The following is a 22,590-nucleotide window of genomic DNA, read 5'->3' on the forward strand; positions in this document are numbered from 1 at the left end:
CCTTCAAGTGCTACAGGGAGCTGTTCATCACCCATTCATTAAAGTGAGGCGTGTGGCATCCGTGGAAACATGTAAAACATGTAGAACGGGGGGGCCCTCAGGACCATGGTTGGGGGCCACTGCCTTACCATGTTACCAAATTGAACGTCAGCTTTGGCATTGTGGTTTTTCTTGAACTGTGGAAGATACAGATAATAAAACCCAACATGGGGAATGTTTTGGTGAAACCTCAGATTTTCCACGATTAGCACAAACCAACAGACAAGATGTATAAATCTGGAAAGTCTGGAAAAATATCAAATTTTGAAATGGAAAATAGGGTTTTTGGCTTCCCCTGTTTTGTCCTTTAAAATAGTATGTATTTCTGCCCAGAAAAAAGTCTTAACTTTAACTTAATCCAAACCTAAGAAACGTATATGGCAGCACTTACAGAATACACTTAGATCCACTAAACCACTGGCTTTATTGTGTTGCCCATCTTTTGCATCATATTCACAAAGCAAATAGCATTAATGATATTCTGGCACAATCATCACCAACAAGTTCAGCCACTGGAACCAGTGTGTTCTCTTCTCGTGTCATGCTGTGGCTGCTGGTCAAATTGCCCCTTCGCTGTTTCATACCTTGTTTTGGTCATTTCGTACTTTTTTGGATAACAAATTATCAAAACAACCATGTGACAATTCGTACAACCCAAGGTGACATTGTTACCCATTTGAAAATGAAAACCTTTGGTATTTCTATAATCTACCACTTTACTCATAGTCTTCTGGGCAATATGAATCCAAAAGCCATTAACTAGCAGGAAATTACTTGGTTTTCATTGGTTTTAACACAGGTCATTATCTCTCATTCTTCAAACTAAGACAGGAATCAGAGACAAAATATTGAAATATAGGGTATCATACTAGGTTTTCAGGAAATAATGTGCAATAAATTAAGTGATATGTGAGGATTATGTCTGTTTATGATGAGCAGTAAAGTGTGATTGGGAGATCTAAAGCTAAAACCCATGTCCATGTATTCAATGCACATCTGCAGATGGTTAAAGACTGCACGATTAATCCTATTAACTGATTCAAATAAAGAGTTGAATTAAGTAAAAATGCAACGCAAACAGACACACAAATCTGAACTGCACATTTAGCAGTTGTAAAATCTCCTGTGAATCTGCTTGTCCTGGTATTTCTTTTGCTATCAGATGCAGGATCTCCCTCACTGTAAAACAGAAAGTTGAGCACTATTCTTTCAGCATGCTTAGCGGTTTCTTCCTCAGAGACTGTGTGCTGTTTGATGGTGCATCCATTGACTCCTGTCAACGAAAGCAGAAACCATCTCTGATCATTTCCTTTACATGATTTATTGTTTTTTGTTTTTTCTCAGCGCTCTGAATGCCGACGTACTTCACCGCATGTATTGACCCCCATCCGTTCTTTCTCTCTCTTGCAGATTGTGATGTCAGACTCCTGGGTGCCGGGGTCACTCTTAAACAAAAACTTTAATTTTCTATCCTGGATGTTGCTGTTTTTTCCTGTTTAGAACGGCATTAAAACTTTGTAAGAACGTGCTTATAATAAGCCACACATTAGGCGTGTTTTTTTTTTTTATTATTATTATTTTAAAAGTACATAAAAGCAAAAGTAAAACTTTCTAATGTTTAATAACTGCAGCCATGTTGGTAGCACAGAGCCTTCAGGGGAAAATGTATTTTTTTACACTCTCACAGCAAAAGACATTTTAATTATGTGAGCTGGATATGAGGCAACATGTAAAAAGTCACTTAATTTTCTTTTCTCATACTTAATGTTTGGAAGAATAACATTTAGATTTTGGTTGTGAAATCAGACATATAATATATATTTTAATTTGAAAGCATTAGGATACGTTTACCTCATTTCTCATGCTGGAATTAACAAAGACAAAGCATGCACCCTTAGTTTCTTTTTATCGGCCGTTCTCATGTGTTTTATTTTATGTTTATAATACATCTTTTTGTGAAGGACTATTTTAGTGTTCTGAAGAAAATAATGATAGAAAGTGTAAAAACTAGAACAGAGGAAAGTCTAGTTTAGCATTCCTGTTCTAAATGTGCTCAGCTTGGCGGTCTCGGGGTTAGAAAACATAAGAAGTTGTAAATAAATAAGTTGGGCTGACATCCTGTCACGCATTTCGGTGACTTTTAACCAACATGGCTGCTTTGTCTGTCAAAATGTCTGACCCACTGGCATCCAATGTTTTTTGTTTTGTTTTTGTATTCTACTCAGTCATATTTTGTCATATATTGTAAAGCTTTTAATAAAAAAAAAAGAAAACAAAAGAAGTTTTCCAACCGTCTTCTTCCTCCTGTTTCTTCAGGTCGCATAACAACAAGCTACAGTCAGCTGCATCTTAGCTTCTGCTTAAAATCCGAGTGTCAAAAGTCACATCTCTGATTCGTTAGGACGTGTTTTCAGAGTCGTGCTGCAACTGAACCCAACGGGTCCTCTGAAGGAGAGCGGACCCCCCCCCCCCCCCCCCCCCCCCCAACATATTGGTCTCAAACTGACCCACCTGAGGGGCAAAGGACTGAAACAAGAAGGTTGTTTTCCTCCTTCACACCAGGATGAAGGCATTTATACATGCAAACCAGTCATTCCCACCAGCGTAGCCCCTCCATGAGAAGGAAGATTGGAATGAAGGAGACGAGATGACGGAGGAAATTAAGATAATTGGATGCTGAATGGCCGCCTAACCTCACAGATTCCTCCTGTATGATTCATCTTATGTTCTCTATTAAAAGCCAGTCACATTGGTTCTCACATACAGTCCATCACAATGTTGAAAGGATCCTGGCGTCCTCATTTCAGTTCATGTAGTAAAATGCATCATACTTGAGTCCATTTTATAGTGCCTTACAGAAGTATTCATACCCCTTGAACATTTTGTCATTTTACAACCACAAGCTTTCATGTATTCTTTTGTAATAAACAAACACAAAGAATCACATAATAATGAAGATGATGGAAAATGATAGTTAAGTCCACAATTATTCATACCCCTGACAGATTGAGGTTTTCAGTGTTCTTTTAATTTTACCAACATTTTCTTCTGACTGGAAGTCATTTTACAGTTTGCAGCGGTCCAGCCAGAGTCCAGACTTTGGTTGAGAATTGTGGAGGGATCTAAAGATTAGGATGATGGAAAGGAGGTCTTCTGACTTCTTAGAGGACCAAAGATAAATCTTTAAAATACCACTGGAAGCATTCGAAAGCCTGGTCAGCAATTACAAGAAGGGTTTGGTTGCTGTAATTCCAGTAAAACATGACATTTTTTAATTAAAATGTGAATGAAAACAGATGCATTATTTTCATTTAAGGTTGTTTTTAGTTTTTTATTGTTTTATCTTTTGAGAAAAGCTGCTGTATTTCCTCCGAAACAAAATTTCAGTTGTATTTAGGTTTGGACTTTGACTGGGCCATTCTAACATGTATCCTAGCAACAGGTGTGTTAAGTGCTGTAAGATGAGCCTCCATCTCAGTCCAAAGTTTTTTGCGGCCTCTAAAAGATGTTTTTTTGTTTTCCAAGATTGCCCAGTATTTAACCTTGTCCATCACCTCCGAGCAGCTTGCTTTTCCCTGCTGAAGAAAAGCATCCCCACAGAATGATACTGCCACCACTGTGTGCCATTATAGGGATGGTTGGTTCAAGAGGATGTGCAGTATTGGTTTTCCACCACACATAGCGTTTTGATGGACTGTGAACAAAATCTCCAATCTTAGATGCAGAGAGAGGCCCAAGGTAACTCTGCAGAGTCTCCAGAGTTACTGTGGGCCTCTTGGCTGCTTTTCTTAATGCACTGAATGCCCAGTCTGTCAGTTCAGGTGGGCAGCCATGTCTTCGTAGATTTGCAGTTGGGTCATGCTCTTCATTTTTCACACTGAACAGTGCTTGGTTGGATGTTCAAAGCTTTGGATATTGTTTTATAACCTAATCCTGCTTTAAATTTCACCTATTTATCTCTGACCCGTCTGCTGTGGTCCTTGGTCCTCACTGTTCTCTAATAAATCTTCACAGAACAGCTAGATCTATTGTAAGATTAAATGACTGCACACAAGACTTCTTGAGGCAGTTGGTTGCACTAATTTTTATATTACACTGGTCTATCAAAAAATCCCAATAAAATACACTGAACTTTTTGGTTGTAATGTGACAAAATGTGAGAAAGGTAACAGGGCTTTTGCAAGGCACTGTATTCAGCCATAGTGTGACGGTGTTATTCCTTTGAACTCTTCTGTTTTCAACATTTTTGTGAATAAACTCCTCAGGTGTGTTGTTTTGCATGAAGCATGAACCAGCTGCATCTGTCAGCGGTGCATTTCACAGTACAGCCCCTTATCAAAGCAGTCCGATGGTCGGGGTGTGCATTTTGTCTGAAGGCTAAAATGCTTTCATGTTAATTTCCAGAGAGAAACGACGGATCATCCCACCCACCGCATCCGGCCGGTCTTTTGACCTTTCTCCATGCAGTGCTCTAAAATGGAAGTCAAAAATTCAACAGTCTCAGTTTGAAAGGAGGCGACCAGTTGTGTTAAAGGCTGAAAGTACTGTAGCTCCGTCATCTAAAGTCTCATCAAGCTGTGTCTGAAGCTGACAGGTTGGCTCACATACGTCTCTCAACTCTCTCAGAGCATAGTTAAAGTAATTGAATAATGAACTTCCCCACTCAGCATCAGCTCAGTTATGCTGCGGTCTGCAGCATCTTGACTGGGAGTCAAACCCCAAGTGAGGTCCGACTGTGGAGTCTTTGTATGAAACATTTTATAGCTGCGTTTTTCAAGCATATCTGGGAACATTTTTTTGTAATTTATCTGTTTTGTAGGAGAGGGAGGAGGGATGAGACAGTTATCTTTAAAGTAGATGCGTTAAAGGATTATGGAAACTTTTTTCGTTTGAACCTTGAAGTTTTTACATTTTTGAAAGCAGAGTTGAGAGATAATGTAGCTTCTGTCTTCTTCTCTTTGTCTTTCAACCGAATCTTTGTTACTTTGTTATAAGATGATGTGCTTTATTTTCTGTTTGTTATCTCTATTGTATATTATTGCTGTCTAAATATGTAGAGATAAAAGATTTTTAGAGCAGTAGAACTTTTATTTTTGACTATTTGAACCAGCAACTAAGTACTCTTGTAAATTTAAACAGTATTTTTTTCTCTTTAATTGAAGCGGACTCTGTTCTTAATGTGAAATTGCCCTTTATATAAGAAGTGCTGCACATTGTGAGCATATTGGTTTTGATCCGGGTTGACACGATAACTTGTACAGTTTTTTTTTCTTTTGTAAAAAACAAAAACAAAAGTTCAGCATAACTTCTATATTGACATTGCGTTTCTTGTTTTATTTATTCAGACTGATGAAACTTTCTCCATTTTTTTAAAAAGTAGTATCTTGAGGAAACGTAACTGCAGATGAAAAGCACTCTTGTTTTTAACAGACTGTGGCCACTCTGAAGAGACTCTTTTGTACTTGATAGGACGTTTCATCCTGGATAATAATAAAGTAAACTTTTTTGGATCTATTGTTGTCTTTTTCATGTGAGTAGTCAAAATATGTGTTCAGAAAGTGAAACTTTAATTGATTACAGAGAGAGTGATGTATTTCAAACATTTGTTTCTAGTAATTCTAGTAGTTCAGGCTTAAAGTTGATGAAAACCCAAAATTCAAGTTTCTCCCAACTATTGGGATATTACGTAAATTGAATTGAATGATCCTCTCTGATGTTTTATGATTTAAATTTCCTATCAGAAACAAAGTTCTTGGTTGAATAAAAATCTTAAATCTAAATCTGCAAGCAGTATGAATAATTTTGGGTTTAACTATATAAAGCACCAATCAACAGCAAATTCATTTACAGCAATATGTAAAAAGGAAAAATCAGTATAACATCATAATCTCAAGTCTTTTCCAGCTTTTTACCAGCTTTTTCCTACTGGACTGCCTGCTTAGCTCCATCTATCTTCCTCTCAACTCACCATCTTCCCTCTCCCTGTGAAAGAACAGTATCTCCACAGCATCATGCTGCCAACACCATGTGTGAGTGTGGAGGGTGTATTCAGGGGGATGTGCACTGTTAGTTTTTTACAGCACACAGCTTTTTGCATTCAGTCTGAAAAGCTGAATTTTGGTGTCGCCTAATAGGACACAATAGATCACAATCTTTAACATAATTGTTGAAAACTGCAAACAGGTCGTTTTAAGGTATTCTTCCTGTCCCTTTTTGTTTTTATCAAGGCCAGGTTTGTGGTGTGCATGACTGCTAGTCTGTCAACATACAGGTTACATTTAAAAACGTTTTGAATATCTTGAAAAGGTCCAATAATTTTGTCACTCATTTTAGATAGTGAAACTCGTATATGGATTCATTACATACAGTAAAATATTTCTTGCCTTTATTTCTTGTAATTTTGATCATCGTGGTTTACAGAAAATTACATAAGATCCCTACAGAAAGAATATTTTAAACAAAAATAACAGGGATCTGAAAAGTTTATTTATATGCACTCAGTATTTGGTTCGGCCTCCTTTTGCATGAATTACTGCATTATTGTGGTGTGGTATGGAGGTGGTCCGACTGTGGTTCTGCTGAGGTGTAATGGAAGCCTAGGTTGCTTCAATAGTGACCTTCAGGTCATCTGCATTGTTGGGTCTGATGTCTCATTTTCCTCTTGACAATAGTCCATAGATTCTCATATGGGTTCAGGTCAGGCCAATTGGCTGGCCAATCAGGCACAGTAACACCATGGTCATTCAAATTCTTGAATGGATTTTGCTTAACAATCCTCTCAAGGAAGTGGTTCTCCCTGTTGCTGGCCTAACATTTTCCTACCACACTTTTTCCTTTCACTCAATTTTCTATGAATATTCTTGCATACAGCCTTCTGTGAACAATTAGCTTCTTTAGCCCTTTTTTTGACTTTCCCTCCTTGTGAAGGGTGTCAAAGACTGTCTTCTGGACATCTGTCCAGTCAGCAGTCTTCCTCATAATTGTGTTGCTTACTGACCCAGACTGAGAGACCGTTTAGAGGCTCAGGAAACCTTTGCAGTCGTTTTGGGTAAATTAGCTGATTAGGATGTGACTTTATGAGTTTCCGACATTTTACTTTTTCACAATATTAGAATTTTCTGAGACACTGAAATTTTGGGGGTTTATTATCTGTAAGCCTTAATCAGCAAAATAACACAAAATAAATGAGTCACTTTGTGAAATGAGTGACAAAAAACCTTCACAAAACAGATTTATTTTTTTCTATGATTAAATTACACACAGGTTTACTAATTAGTTAAAGGCAATTGGTTGCACTGGGTTTTATTTAGAGGATTCATAGTAAGGGGTGTTGAATAAAAATACTTTTCAGATTTTTATTTGTCAAAGGTTTGTAAAACCATGTAATATTTTCCTGCAACTTCACAATAATATACTGTTGGATCTTAGTTTATCTCATAAAATCCTGAAGAAAATAAAGTTTGTGGTTGTAAATTTTGCAAGGCACTGTAACAGAAGGTCTGAGGTCTGTGAGCGAGAGAGTCCATCTGACTGAACTTCTTAACTCATTCGTGGCACCAAGTCAAGAGATGGCCCCCGTGGATGAGATCATGACCCTTTAGCAACCAGTCCTGTGATCAAGTTGTCCTAAATGACGCATCCAGCTATCAGCAGCTCCCATGTGTCCCTCTCCACTCCCTGACATCCACCTCCTTATCTCCCCACTCAAACCACTAAATGAATCCAGAGACTCTCATGGACGCCGGGAGCGCCACAGATGACCACAGGCCCACAGTTGTTGTTTTTTTTTTTTCTACTTTCACACAGGAAGCATCTCTGAGATATTCCCACCTACCCACCCCACACCCCTCCTTTACAAGCTCTGTGATGAGGAATGTCCTCCCACTGCGATAGTGGCCACAGTGTGGCTTGGGCTCCCATTTCCTGCCCACATGCGTCTGTTGCCTCCAGCACTGATCACAGATAGAAGCTGCATTGAGCCTGGGAACTGACCAGAGATGACGGACATGCAGAGTGGGGTTCTGCCTGGAGGACAGACTCAGAATTTGGTTGTTAAACTTTAAATTCTGCATTTTATTTGGGGGGTTTCTTTTTTATAGAGTAACTGGAAATAATAACAAACGGGATTGTATGAATAAGGAATATTTCTCACCTTTACAGCACATGGTTTTTGTTCTGATTAACTTTAGTAAGGCACAGCAAGAGTTCAGCATCATTTCTTCTCTTTTTCTAGGAAACACAAGCTGAGAATATCCCAACCATCAAGCCAGTCATTCTCTAATAAGACAGATCCAAAGCTGCTCAGGTTCTCTTAGTTATTTTACATAGCTTATGGTCTTTGCCCTCCCATTCTCTCTGTGCTCTCTCTACATTTCTCAAATATCCCTTCTGAGCATTGGCCTCCGAACAGATATAATGTGCAAGAAAACAGCATCTCTGAAATAAGCTGTGATGAAGGCGCTTCTTTGAGCGTCCAGGTGCGTGGAGGATCAGATTCCCGCGATCAGATTCATGGCTCAGTCCCAGCTAACCCACAACTCCTCCTCGTCACTCTCTTTGGACCCCACCATCACCACCTTTTTGATGTTAGGCGCACTTATCATTGGCAGCACATAATTAAAGTTAGAGAAAACAGAACCTCTCTCAGGAACAGCTGAAGTTCCTCATCTCCCACCATCCTCCTTTTATCTGAACACTCCTCTTCACTGTCCGCTGTGATTTGTTGCTGCTCCTTTCTCTGGACCTTAACTTCCTCCCTTCACAGTGCATACTAAGATCATCCAACAAACTATTAACCCAAATTTTAATTGCAATATAATTCTTTGAAGACATGCCAACCATTGTCAACACAATAATAACTATAGACAAATGATATTCCTAAAAAATATCAAAGACAAACTAAATTTGCAACACTTTTTACACCTTGTCATCTGGATTTAAAGTCTAGGAAATTAAAGCATTGTTTTAAACAGTAAACCAGAATCACTCCATGCTGTGTTGATGATCATTGTGATAACTGAGTGAAACTTTTTCCAATGCCCAAACTTAAAGAAGAAGTGGATTCAACAACTAAGTTATCTGTTCCATGCTTTGGAGAACCTACATTTCCCTTCAGAAATGCAATTATTCAACTGTGGGACCTCATGTACCTGCCATGAATGCATGAAGATTTTAAATTGAGTTGATGAGTTCAGATGAATTAGCCATGCAAGAGGAGCATTTGCATATAGTCCAAAATCAGCATGAGGAGTCAAAGTAGCTTGTATCAAAGATAAAGCCGATGTGATGATACATGGCAGCAGTCCATATTAGAGCACATCCACTTCTGCAGCAAGTCCTCTGCCTTGCACAATGCCGTAGGGTTAGGTAATATCAGCTGCAGAGTCTCTGCCCCTGCAGCAGGGGGCAATAGTCTTGTCTCTGGTTCACCTACACCTGGAGCGGACAGCCTCCAGAGCTTTCTGGTGTCTCCGTTTGTTGAACCTTTTGACGTAGTTGCTGCTGCGCAGGAGGCCATCCCCGGGCTTTAGTTTGCCAGCCAGCAGGGTCAGGAGGTCAATGGGAAGGTGGCGCCTCCGGTGGTAGATCTGACCCATGACAATGTATCTGGCTCCTGTGGAACAAAGTACATGGCAGGTTGAGTTGAGTGGGAAGAACTGCATAGATGAACTTTTTTGTTTGTTTGTTTTTTTGTTTGTTTGTTTGCACTCAACACCCTGAGCTCAGGGAACCTGAATTTCCACATCCTACAAAGAGGAGTGGGAAGGAAGATGAGACAGCATAGATAAGTCTGTTACTATAGCGCAAATTTTGGAGAGTCTGATTGGTGAAAAATACTTTTCACCTGCAAAGAAACAGCAAAAAGCTGTGAATACTGAATTCACACACTGAGTATTGCTGCCCTTTAAACATTTTAACATGTTCTCGCATTACTACCAGACTGAAATTGATTTCTATTGGGATATCAGCGTATGAACAATAACAATAATTATAAAGTAGAGCAGAAATGATACATGGTTTATCAAAAACATTCGCAAATCAAACTAAAAAGGGATGTGTGCATAAGTATTAAGTCCTCTTTTCTTTGATATCCATTAAAAATATTCATTACATGGCTTAAGCGGCTTGTTAGAGAACACTGATAAACAAGCACCATCATGAAAATGAAGAAACACAGCAGACAGCTGTGGAGACATTTAAATCAGGGTTATGAAGCAGTGTCCCAAGCTTTGAACATCTTACTTAGTAGCTCTGTTCAATGTACCTTCCAAAAATATAAAGAATGTGACACGGGTGTCCATCTAAACTGACAGTATGGGTGAGAAGAGAATTAATCAGAGAACCAGCCAAAGCGGCCCATAGTAACTCTGGAGGAGCTGCAGAGATTCAAAAAGCTCTAGTGGAAGAATGTGTAAAAGGATGGCTTAGTCCTGCACTCCAACAGGTTTTGCCTTCATGGAAGAGTGAGGGGAAGCAACCCATTTAGGTAATAACAGCAAACATGTGGATGAAAGTGCTCTGGTTAGATGATGGAAACATTTTTTGACCTAGATCCAAAATCCCATGGGTGGTGAAAATCTATCTGCACATCATTCTAAACGCCCCTTTTAAAAAGTGACTTATGGAAGTGGCAGCATCATGCTGAAGGATGCATGTTTTCAGCAACGGCAGAAAAACTGGCCAGAGTTGATAGCGAAAATGAAAAGAGGTAAAAACAAAAAGGGCAACCCTGGAAAAAAACTGTTAGAGGATCCAAAAACTTAAACTGGGGCAGATATTCACGCTCCAGACAGATGATAAACCAAAGCATACAATCAACAACTCCTACAGAAGCTTTCAAATCAAAGCACATTCATGTGTCAGTCCAGACCTAAATTCAATCGAGAATCTGTGCCAAGATTTGAAAATTGATGTTCACAGATGCTCTCCATCCAATGTGACTGAGCTTGAGCTATTTTTAAGAAGAATAGGCAACATTTTAATCTTTAGATATGCCAAGCTGGTAAAAACATATACCAAAAGCTGTAATTGCAGCAAAAATGTATTCTGCACAGGATTCTGCACAGTATTGAATCGGAGGACTTAATGTAAATGCTAGACGTACTTTTCAGATATGTATTTCTGAGAATGTGAGAAAGTTCAGGGGGTATAAATTATTTAGCAAGTCACTGTAACTACAACAGACTCAATATGCACATGCTTTGCTACTAAAAATGATTTTTGAGGCTGTATAACAGATGGAACGCTCTGGTATTAATCACAAAAATGGAAATTTTAGATGCATTTCAGAATAACTTCATGCTCTGAGACAGTCACAGAAGACTTCTATCTCTCAGATCTGATTTCCCACTCAGTTTAAAAGTAAATCTCTTAACTCACCAAGCTTGATATCAGGGCAGGGCTTACTGCACTTGTAGGTGTCCAAGACCAGGAGGCGAACCTTGAAGAAGAAGCTGTCTGGGGTCACATACAGACGGCTCATCTTGTAGAAGCCGTCGGCGGCGACCATCAATGTAATCAGTTGAACTCCTTTCAGCAAAACATCAATGTCATGGACAATCCCATTGACAGCTAGTCAGAAGATAAGAGAGGTTGATTAGACAATTTGAAATCAGTACGCTTGATAATAGTGTCCAAAAATAGTGTAAGATGCACTGAGTCGTGATTGGAAAAGTGGTCATTCACCAGGAGAAAACCTCCAAATTTCAGGCCTGTGACGCTGGTTAGTTTAGCTTATCATAATGACACGGGTCAAAGCAAAACAACCAGAATTCAGCAAAAAAAAAAAAAACATCCTTTTGTTTTCAACCATTTTTTGGTGCATTTTAAGTTGTTTGTTGTAGTAGTTAAATGTATTCTGCTGTCATCTCCCAAGTTTTACTTTAATAAGGCAAACTACTTTTACTGTTTTAGTTCTATTTTAGACCCCTTTTCATTTAACAGAATTAGGTTAGAGCACTAAAGGTCAGTTTTCGTGTACAGGTTGTTGGATCTGGCAGCAACATCTCACCTGTGATGAGTGACCTTGCTAATTGCTATTTGCAATGCAAGCTGATGACACATTTCTCTCTCGTATGGATTCAAACTCTAAGGCCCATGTACACCAGCAGAGACTAAATGCTATTATGTGTGAACAGCCTTAAAGTAAATAAAACTTTTATTGCAGTAGGACAATATCACACTGAAAAGTACATTTATTTACTGGAGCGAGGAGTCCTACATTCAGAAATGTTTTTGTTTTTTTTTTAAATCACGGATGCCACAATTAATGCCACTTCAAACAAATCTCTTCCTGAAACATTATTTAATATATACTTTAATGTATACAAGTCTGGAAAATGAAAGAGATGCCTGCCAAACATCCCAAATCCACCCAGAGTTCCATTTCCAACATGGCTGCTGCACGTATGAAACATACTTAAAGTTGCAGGAATTATTTAGCTCTTCTGTCAGAGTTTATCTCATTATTACCTGTAATAAAAATAATTCATATTCAATGAAATGGGAGCTAAAGTTAAACTAAGCAGCTTCCTCCCATCTCATGTTTAGCTGACACTGCTGTGAAAAAGTATTTACACCCTTATAGATTGTTATAATTTTTATTCATTTATCGTCACATTTAAATGTTTCAGAATACCAAACAGATTTAATTAACATACGAAGATAAACTGAGTAAATACAAAAATGTTTTTAAAAGATTATTTTAATTATTGGTCGTAAAAGCCATCCAAACCGACCCGGTCCTACATGAAAACATTTTCTGGAAAGCTGAGCTCAGTTTCACAAGCCACACCTATCCCCTCCAATCCAGGAGAACCAATGAATCACTTAAATATAACCTGTCTGTCAAAATGAAGTAGTCTAAAAGATCCTATTATCCACAAATGGAGAAAACGTGGAACAGTGGCGAACCTTCCCATGGCTGACCTACCAACATTACTCCAAGTGAGCATTTCATACTCATCCAGGAAGTCAAAAAAGAACCAACCACCACATCTACAGCACGGCAGACTTCACTTGCTTCAGTTAGGGTCAGAGTTCATCATGCAACAAGAAAGAGATTGAGCAAGAGTAGAGTTCCAATGTTAAAACCACTGCTGACAACCACATATCAAACATGGTGGGGCTAGTGTGATAGTCAGGAGCTACTCTGCTGCTTCAGGACCAGAATCACTTGCAGTAACTGATAGGACCATGAATTCTGCTTTATACCAGAAAATCCTGAATGAGAAGGTTTGTGATGCACACCAGCAGGTTCAACTCTCATTGGCTCAGATAACTGAAGCTTTAGGAGTGGCCTAGTCAAAGTCCACACTTAAATCAGATGATTCATGGTTCATGTTTAAATGTGACTGAATAAAAACAACTCTGAAAAAAAGAGTTGACCATATTTCTTGCATGACAGGGTAAAAGACTCATGACTGGTTATCACGAACGCTGTAATTGTTGCTGCCAAGACTTCAGGAGAAAATTACTTTTTTCACAACGGACCAGATTGGTTTGGATAGCTTTTTTCAGTAATGAAACCTAATATCAGACTAATATCTTTGTCTGATATTAAAATTATTGTGATGATCTTCGACAAAAACACAAAATCAGAAGAGGGCAGATACTTCTTTGCAGCTCGATATAAATTAGATAAATGTAACATTACACACACAAAAAAAAACAACCAAACAAGTATAGTACAGTATTAAAAACTGTTATTTTAAAATACTAAAGAATATCACAGAAAGAACAACACAGACCACTAGGCATTCTCAAAATGGCTACGTTCCTATTGTGTGTCTTTATGTTACGTACCAAACTCACTGTAGCAGTAATATTCCCTCTCATCCTTCTCCTTCCTGCACTCGCTCATGCAGAAAGCATCCTGTGTGTAGTCAGACTCTGTAGGGAAGAGAAACGCAGCATGAGATGAAAGTTTGAGAAGAGTCATTCCTACAGCTGTTTCCAGCAAATATTGGGATTTTCAAGAAAGTACTCATTAAAGATGGTAGAGTAAAGAGAGAAAAATCATCCCAGTTATTATTTCAATTGTCTGTAATAATAGTAGTTGTTTACATGTTCACTAAAGCATCCGCCTTTTTAACAGAGGCAGACTCTTAACTTTAACGTCAACTTTGTACTTTTTTTATTTTGTCATTTTAAAACATTATCTCTAAATATGTTCGTTTGTCTATTTTTCTTACATTAATAATCAGAAACAGCTATATAATTCTGCCAATAAGTATTGTGATATTAAACTATAAATCCTCTAAAAGTTTAATTGTTTTGAAGAAGATATTCCCTTCTGGGTGGTATAGTTCAGAGATCCTGTTAGAACATATGTGGAGAACTTTGTCATAACACACAGGTCACATTTCAGGATCAAGGATCAGCCCGGGCCTCGCCTCTCCTACCTCGCTTCAGGACATCAAACTGGTAGAGGAGGCTGGAGGACCGCCGGCTGAAAAAGACCGGTGGGCGGCTGTTGTTCCAGGCTGCCGAACTGATTCCAGACTGGTAGAGGCCGGATCTCCCAGGCCGGTTCTCCTCTGGGTCGTGCCGTCGGTTTGGGGAGTCTCTGCGTGGTGAAGAAGCTGTTTGGTGCTGCTGGTTGGGTGTTTGCGTCTGAGCTGGAGTCTTGGGTTTGGAGTTGGGGTGTCCCTCTGGCTCACCCTGTGGAGAAGAGCTGATGTGGGTCTGGGTGTCCTGACTGGTTTTCTGTCCTGTGTGGTTGGTGCCAGTACTTGTAGCTTCTGTGAGCTGGATTTTGGGAGGGAGACCAGCAACTTCCCCCCTGTTCTTTTCACTGTTGTGCTCTGTCAAACGATCACTCTTGTGGCCCTTTTTGCTCTTGTTGTTGGGACCGTGGTGACGGAGGACAGGAGCCAGGTTGCTGTGCTTTGGCCAGACAGCGGAGGGTAAAGGGTGGAAGTTTAGTTTGGATTCAATAGTCTTGCTGCTTTTCTCCAAGAGCTCATTGATGGGAAGGGTGGGCTCTTTAACCACGAACCTGGTCTGGTTGCTTGGAGCAGTATTCTGCGGAAACTTTTCCATCAAGGTGTACAGCTCTGGAAGAGGAGCAAACAGAACTTCAGCGACAAAATGTCACTATTCAAACTGATGCTATTCCTTATATTTTGAAAAAGGTTTTTCTTTTGCTAAAAGGTGGTTATCCCACTCTATTAAGCTGACACTGTGGGTCAAAGGTTGCTGTAATATGCATTTCAGTCCGAGCCATCAGTTGGTTTGTAAATTCTCTTTTTGGCAGCAAGCACTGTGTTGAACTTAGTGGTCTTTCTTTCTTATTGTGTCACAAAGGTGTCCATCAATACTACATTAGGACAGCAAACACTTTTAACAATTAATATTTATTCATTTTAACCAACAGATTTTATACTATCTTTACTAAAAAGGTGGTGATACCCAGCATACAACCTATTGACCTATTTCTAAACTCTGCATCCTTACTGAAGTGCCTAAGAAATTTGTGAACACAAATTAAAGAAGTACATTGACCACAAAATTATATTGCCCCATCATTCTGGTTTTAGGAAATGGCAGAGTACTGTAACTGTATTATGTTATGGCATGTTGACTTTATTCAGCTTCATTCATAGTTGACTGTATGTTTAACCCAGTGGTCTTTCTTCCTGTTACCTAAATGTCACAAAAGGTGTCCCGCTGGGCTTTGTATTAGGACCAACACTTATTACAACTCATAATAATAATGTGTGTCAGATAGTTATGATGCCTTTCTTTAGCTATCATTCTCTATGTTGATGACACAGTTTTTTATTATAATGCAAACACAGTTGCCCTGGTGTTTGATCATCTGCAGGTTCCATTTGACATAATTCAGTCACAATTGTTTTACCTCAAACTGGTACTAAACATTGAAAAAACTAACTATATGTTGTTTAGAAAAAGTAAATTCAGGCAGTTCTACCAGCTATTTTGTCCACCAGTTAAATGTGTCTTTTAAAACCCTTTTAGCTGACAACAACCTTTTTTTAAGTCACATATTCAACAACTTAAAAAACCTTGAATGAGAACTTAAAACTGTGGTTATTTTCCCAGAATAAATAATGTATTTTATTTCAAATAAAAATGAACTTATTGCACCCACCTTCCTCCACATTTTTTTAGTATAAACATCTTATGCAGACAAAAAAAAAACAACTGATTTGGTATTAAGTGTTTAAATAAAGATTATATATTTACAGAAACAGTTAATGTAATGCAGTGAGTAGTCTTGGTCATACTCAAAGCTACAGCATTGATAAATAACACCGTGAGTCATTAAAAAAAACATGAATCCACTCACCATTGACAACTTGCTCCTGTGTGTCATAAAGAGGAAACACCAGAAACAATAGAACCACAGTAATCCCTGTCATCTTGGATGGATCAGTTTTGGACTCACTGCACGTTTTGTTCCCAAGTTGGGATTCTTGGGATTTTTATAGGAACGCTCAGGGAGCGGATGGGATGAGGTGGAAAGGGAGGGTGTGGGCCAGCCCAAACAGTGACACAAACACTTTCACACGACACTCCTTCTATTCGTGCATCATTCAAAGTTCACCAACAGAGCCCACTGTGTGGAGTAAATATGCACAAAAGTACTTCATTTAGAGGATGCTTTCTTTTATATCTGCATTTGTACATAAATACTACATTTGTGCCTTTTTTATCTTTACATACATAAACATTTTAACCTTTATATTCATAAAAAATAGACTGCAGTATAAAATTAATAATTTAAAGGCGATTGGGGTTAAAATATAAGTGTTCACTGCCCTCTTGTGGTGGAAAAAGGAATATCTGTACAATGTTGCAAGATTTGAGGTAAGAATGTTTTGCAGCAAATATCTTTTGAAAAAAGAAATTATAGGTCAATGTCAGTAATTGTAGGTCGATACTACTAAGATTAATCTGCATCAAGCATTGTTTTTTTAAGAAGTCTTATTTATCATTTAAAATGTAACTGACACACTGACCTACATTTAAATGTGAAACAAGTTTACTGTTTTTCTAAATTGCCAAAACACTAAACCCTATTGTCTGAACCAAATGCTCAGTTGCCTGAACCCACTGATTGGATCAGTCACTCTTTTGGCAAAACCATAAGCACTTTTCACCTATTGAGACACAACTTGCCAACACATTTTCATTGTGATACACTTGTGTTGCATAATGGTGAGCACAGGTGGCAAAAGTCAAACACAGCACATGTGTCACCGGTTGAACACAACTCAAAATTGATCACACTTGTGGCCAATGGAGTGAGGGAACATACATAAGCCAGTTCAGAGAGCACTGGTATGTGAGGCACTACAATAGATAGAAATTTGAGAGGAAGAGTTTGTGTGATGTGGTCAGCGAAGACAAAGAACAGTAATATCTGATAAAGTCAGAGCTACTGTGATTGACCATATTCTTGTCCATGGTATGAGCATGAAGGAGGTGTCGCTAAGTAATACACTTCTCATTTGACCATTTTTGTACTTTAATTTTACCCAGGCTTACTGTATACAAGTGCTAAATGCACAGAATTTCTATTTTGCAATATGCATTTAGCCTACAGTGAACAACAAAATGTTATTTCTACAGCTTTCATGTCCTGTATTTCCCATTTTTCTATGTAGTGTTTAGAGACTGCTCAGTATTGTTTTTAATTTTTATTGATGCGCGGCACAATTTGACAACAGTTCAGTTTTGAGCACAGATTGAACTGTTTTGAGGTGAGAGTTTGATTTTACGATAAGAATCTGAGGTTTTGGGAATGTAGCTTAAAAAGTGCGTTTTGTGTTCACAGTTTGGAGAAAATGAGAGCAGCTTTCAAGAAATATGTCTAAGCAATAGAGAAAACTGTAAGAACTAAATTTCAACTTTAAGTGGTGTTTTTATAGAATAATGCTTGGCTTGTGTCTTAGGTCAGTGCTTTACTGAAAATGATTTATATTATAAATCAGATCATTATTACTTATATTTACAAGGCATAAGAAATAAGGATGCCCAGGGTGAGGAGTTGCTGCAGCGTCGATCCCTGTATGCAATCAGTTGGACTGGATTTAAATAAACAGCACATTTATTTTCTTAACTGTATTTACATTAAGTCATAACAACAAAACAATTGTCGTATGCGTATGACTTTTGTTTGGTTTCTTATGTTATTTTTGCATCTCCAGAAGGTCTAAATTATCTTGTTACTACCTTTAATGCTGTTTTTACATAACTCTTAATCTTCGGAATGGCTACGATATTGCTTTTAAATACTATTTTCCCATATGCATTTGAAAACAATTATTTAATAAGTTAACAATTCTGTTATTCTAGAGGTCAGCTCTGTGTATGAAATGTTTTCACACAAAAAAGACAATTGTTGTCTTAAGTATCATGCACATTATTGGCTGACTTAATAATATTATGGGCAAAATTTCTTGTTGATATTCAATGAGTTTTAATAGAAATTCTATTAAAAAAATAAAATGTTTGCTCATGTACAAATAATTCTGTGAATCATTAAGTATTTTTTAATTTTTAATTTTATTTAATGTCTCAGTTTGAAGTTTTGTTGTATGAAGACAGTTTACCTGATGGAAAAAAAATAATTTCGTCTTTTTTATAATTTATCTTTTTTCCACAACTTGTCTATGTAGTACTGACGGAGTTCACATATCATTCTGTAACAAATACATTTTTCCTGAGAAAAAGACAAATGCGCATCTGATGTTTGACAATTACTGATTTATCAAAGTTTCACAATTAAACAATTAACAATCAAAAAAATACCTAAAAGATTTTTGAAATGCAGAATGTGCCCTGAATTATAGAATCACCCACCTGTCATACAGGTCCTTCTCAACATATTAGCATATTGTGATAAAGTTCATTATTTTCCATAATGTAATGATGAAAATTTAACATTCATATATTTTAGATTCATTGCACACTAACTGAAATATTTCAGGTCTTTTATTGTCTTAATACAGATGATTGTGGCATACAGCTCATGAAAACCCAAAATTTCTATCTCACAAAATTAGCATATTTCATCCGACCAATAAAAGAAAAGTGTTTTTAATACAAAAAACGTCAACCTTCAAATAATCATGTACAGTTATGCACTCAATACTTGGTCGGGAATCCTTTTGCAGAAATAACTGCTTCAATGCGGCGTGGCATGGAGGCAATCAGCCTGTGGCACTGCTGAGGTCTTATGGAGGCCCAGGATGCTTCAATAGCGGCCTTTAGCTCATCCAGAGTGTTGGGTCTTGAGTCTCTCAACGTTCTCTTCACAATATCCCACAGATTCTCTATGGGGTTCAGGTCAGGAGAGTTGGCAGGCCAATTGAGCACAGTGATACCATGGTCAGTAAACCATTTACCAGTGGTTTTGGCACTGTGAGCAGGTGCCAGGTCGTGCTGAAAAATGAAATCTTCATCTCCATAAAGCTTTTCAGCAGATGGAAGCATGAAGTGCTCCAAAATCTCCTGATAGCTAGCTGCATTGACCCTGCCCTTGATAAAACAGTGGACCAACACCAGCAGCTGACACGGCACCCCAGACCATCACTGACTGTGGGTACTTGACACTGGACTTCTGGCATTTTGGTTTCCTTCTCCCCAGTCTTCCTCCAGATTCTGGCACCTTGATTTCCGAATGACATGCAGAATTTGCTTTCATCCAAAAAAAGTACTTTGGACCACTGAGCAACAGTCCAGTGCTGTTTCTCTGTAGCCCAGGTCAGGCGCTTCTGCCGCTGTTTCTGGTTCAAAAGTGGCTTGACCTGGGGAATGCGGCACCTGTAGCCCATTTCCTGCACACGCCTGTGCACGGTGGCTCTGGATGTTTCTACTCCAGACTCAGTCCACTGCTTCCGCAGGTCCCCCAAGGTCTGGAATCGGCCCTTCTCCACAATCTTCCTCAGGGTCCGGTCACCTCTTCTCGTTGTGCAGCGTTTTCTGCCACACTTTTTCCTTCCCACAGACTTCCCACTGAGGTGCCTTGATACAGCACTCTGGGAACAGCCTATTCGTTCAGAAATTTATTTCTGTGTCTTACCCTCTTGCTTGAGGGTGTCAATAGTGGCCTTCTGGACAGCAGTCAGGTCGGCAGTCTTACCCATGATTGGGGTTTTGAGTGATGAACCAGGCTGGGAGTTTTAAAGGCCTCAGGAATCTTTTGCAGGTGTTTAGAGTTAACTTGTTGATTCAGATTATTAGGTTCATAGCTCGTTTAGAGACCCTTTTAATGATATGCTAATTTTGTGAGATAGGAATTTTGGGTTTTCATGAGTTGTATGCCAAACTCATCCGTATTAAGACAATAAAAGACCTGAAATATTTCAGTTAATGTGCAATGAATCTAAAATATATGAATGTTAAATTTTCATCATTACATTATGGAAAATAATGAACTTTATCACAATATGCTAATATTTTGAGAAGGACTTGTATACATAAAATGCTATGAATTACATTTTGCCCTGCCTCGCTTTCTGTTATATTGCAAAACTAAGGCTAATATGGCTAATATTATTTGCAATGTCATTAAAATATTGTTTTTGAAATAATGCTGATCCATAATGTACTGCAACCAGACAAATGTGTGACATTTCATCACAGGGTTCATTTTTAAATAAAGTCGTAAGCTACTCATCAATATCAGTCGAAGCCTATTAACAAACTGTTGATATTTTGAAGTTCCAGTATTAGTGAAATAACAAGTCCATTGATTTTTAAAAGGCAACTAAATGCGACCCAGATGGGACTCGAACCCACAATCCCCAGCTCCGGAGGCTGATGCCTTATCCATTAGGCCACTGGGTCAATACGTGGAAAACATCAGAAGTATCAATTTGTGTGGGAAACGTCCCCGTATGGAGGTATTTTTTTCATGGTTGGTACGATGTACATTTGGCTCAGCAGCAGTGGTATTCGATTATATGCAGGAATTATCCTCCTTATGTTACTGCGCAGAAAACGGTTACGTTCATAAACGCCTATTCTTTTACCGCGCCGCTGAAGTTGGCATCCGGATCGAAGCTTCTGATTCGGGTCTTTACTAAAGGACCATTTCGCCTCATTTAACGACTTTGGATTACCTTTGACGCGATTTAGTTCGAGATCTAAAACACATAGAATAGTCAACCTTGAACTAAATTAATTTATAATAATATTCTCAAAAATGCAGTTTGTGATTTATGAAACCTTTGTTCAATTTCAATGGAATTCAAGCTGGACCTGATGAGGTGATCTTAACCCTATAAAAAGTTGTCTACGTTGTTTATTTTAGTTTTTACAAATCAAATAATCTTATATAAAGTGCATTAGTGTAGAATCTGTTAGCATAGAATATATCTGTGTATGTTTGACCTGTCTATAGTTTAGTTTTTAAGATGGATCTCTTAAAACAATCCTTAAATGTACCCTTTTTTGAAAGGGAAGTCGAGAGATATCGTCTAGAAATAGTCGGGCTCACCTCCACGCACAGCGTGGGCTCTGGAACCAATCTCCTTGAGAGGGGCTGGACTCTCTTCTACGAGTGGCCCACGGAGAGGCGGCGGGCTGGTGTGGGTTTGCTTGTTGCCTCCCAGCTCAACCGTCTAGTGTTGGGGTTTACCCCAGTGGATGAGAGGGTTGCATCCCTGCGCCTTCGGGTTGGGGAGAGGTCTCTGACTATCATTTCAGCCTACGGGCCGAGTGGTAATGCGGAGTACCCGGCCTGCTTGGGGTCCCTGTCGGGGGTGCTGGATAGTGCCCCTCCCGGGGACTCCATTATTCTGCTGGGGGACTTCAACGCCCATGTGGGAAATGACAGTGACACCTGGAGAGGCGTGATCTGGAGGAATGGCCTCCCCGATCTGAATCCGAGTGGTGTTTTGTTATTGGACTTCTGTGCTAGTCACGGACTGTCCATAACAAACACCATGTTCAAACATAAGGGTGTCCATCAGTGCACTTGGCACCAGGACACCCTAGGCAGGAGGTCAATGATCGACTTTGTTGTCGTATCAACAGACCTTCGGCCGCATGTTTTGGACACTCGGGTGAAGAGAGGGGCTGAGCTGTCCACTGATCGCCACCTGGTGGTGAGTTGGATCCGCTGGGGGAGGAGAAAGCCGGACAGACTTGGCAGGCCCAAGTGCATAGTGAGGGTCTGCTGGGAATGTCTGACGGACCCCTTGGCCAGGGATGTATTCAACTCTCACCTCCAGGAGAGCTTTGACCAGATTCCGAGGGATGTTGGAAACATAGAGTCCGAGTGGACCATGTTCTCCGCATCTATTGTCGATGCTGCCGCCCATAGCTGCGGCCGTAAGGTCTGCGGTGCCTGTCGCGGCGGCAATCCCCGAACCCGGTGGTGGACACTGGCAGTAAGGGAGGTTGTCAAGCTGAAGAAGGAGTCCTATCGGCTGTGGTTGGCTTGTGGGACTCCTGGGGCGGCTGATGGGTACCGTGGGGCCAAGCATGTCGCGGTGGCAGAGGCAAAAACTCGGACCTGGGAGGAGTTCGGTGAGGCCATGGGGAAGGACTACTGGTTGGCCCCGAAGCGATTCT

At 39.3% G+C, this 22,590-nt stretch overlaps 2 protein-coding genes and 1 non-coding gene across 9 annotated transcripts in view; 1 reads left to right on the top strand and 2 right to left on the bottom strand.

Annotated features, from left to right (window-relative positions):
* Nucleotides 1–5,549, top strand: part of LOC124869002 (nucleosome-remodeling factor subunit BPTF-like) — a 55,986-nt gene extending 50,437 nt beyond the window's left edge. For 6 of the 7 annotated variants that reach the window (XM_047366705.1, XM_047366699.1, XM_047366700.1 and 3 more), the window contains one exon: nt 2,356–5,549. In XM_047366705.1, the coding sequence (XP_047222661.1) occupies nt 2,356–2,392 (37 nt within the window). In that variant the 3' untranslated portion in view covers nt 2,393–5,549. The other variant, XM_047366704.1, reaches the window with a different exon arrangement.
* Nucleotides 5,550–7,253: 1,704 nt separating this feature from the next.
* On the bottom strand, nt 7,254–16,483 carry LOC124869004 (UPF0450 protein C17orf58 homolog). The gene is made up of 5 exons (XM_047366706.1): nt 16,352–16,483; nt 14,442–15,095; nt 13,843–13,929; nt 11,419–11,610; nt 7,254–9,652 (listed from the first exon to the last, which is right to left on the bottom strand). Exons 1-5 carry the CDS (start codon nt 16,422–16,424, stop codon nt 9,465–9,467), a joined length of 1,194 nt encoding a protein of 397 aa, XP_047222662.1. The 5' UTR covers nt 16,425–16,483; the 3' UTR covers nt 7,254–9,464.
* Nucleotides 16,484–20,786: 4,303 nt separating this feature from the next.
* On the bottom strand, nt 20,787–20,859 carry trnar-ccg. Its single transcript has one exon. It is a non-coding gene; the product is annotated as a tRNA-Arg (tRNA).
* Between the last annotated feature and the right edge of the window lie 1,731 nt (nt 20,860–22,590).

The sequence above is a fragment of the Girardinichthys multiradiatus genome, chromosome 5 (genome assembly GCF_021462225.1).
Source record: "Girardinichthys multiradiatus isolate DD_20200921_A chromosome 5, DD_fGirMul_XY1, whole genome shotgun sequence".
In the NCBI taxonomy this organism is placed as follows: Eukaryota; Metazoa; Chordata; class Actinopteri; order Cyprinodontiformes; family Goodeidae; genus Girardinichthys; species Girardinichthys multiradiatus.

Excerpts from the sequence above, each read along its gene's own strand:
- LOC124869004 (XM_047366706.1), bottom strand. The coding sequence starts at position 16,424 with ATGACAGGGATTACTGTGGTTCTATTGTTTCTGGTGTTTCCTCTTTAT. Across the intron at positions 15,096-16,351 it reads ACAGGAGCAAGTTGTCAATG|AGCTGTACACCTTGATGGAA; the intron begins GTGAGTGGATTC and ends CTCCTCTTCCAG. Across the intron at positions 13,930-14,441 it reads GTTTGATGTCCTGAAGCGAG|AGTCTGACTACACACAGGAT; the intron begins GTAGGAGAGGCG and ends TCTTCCCTACAG.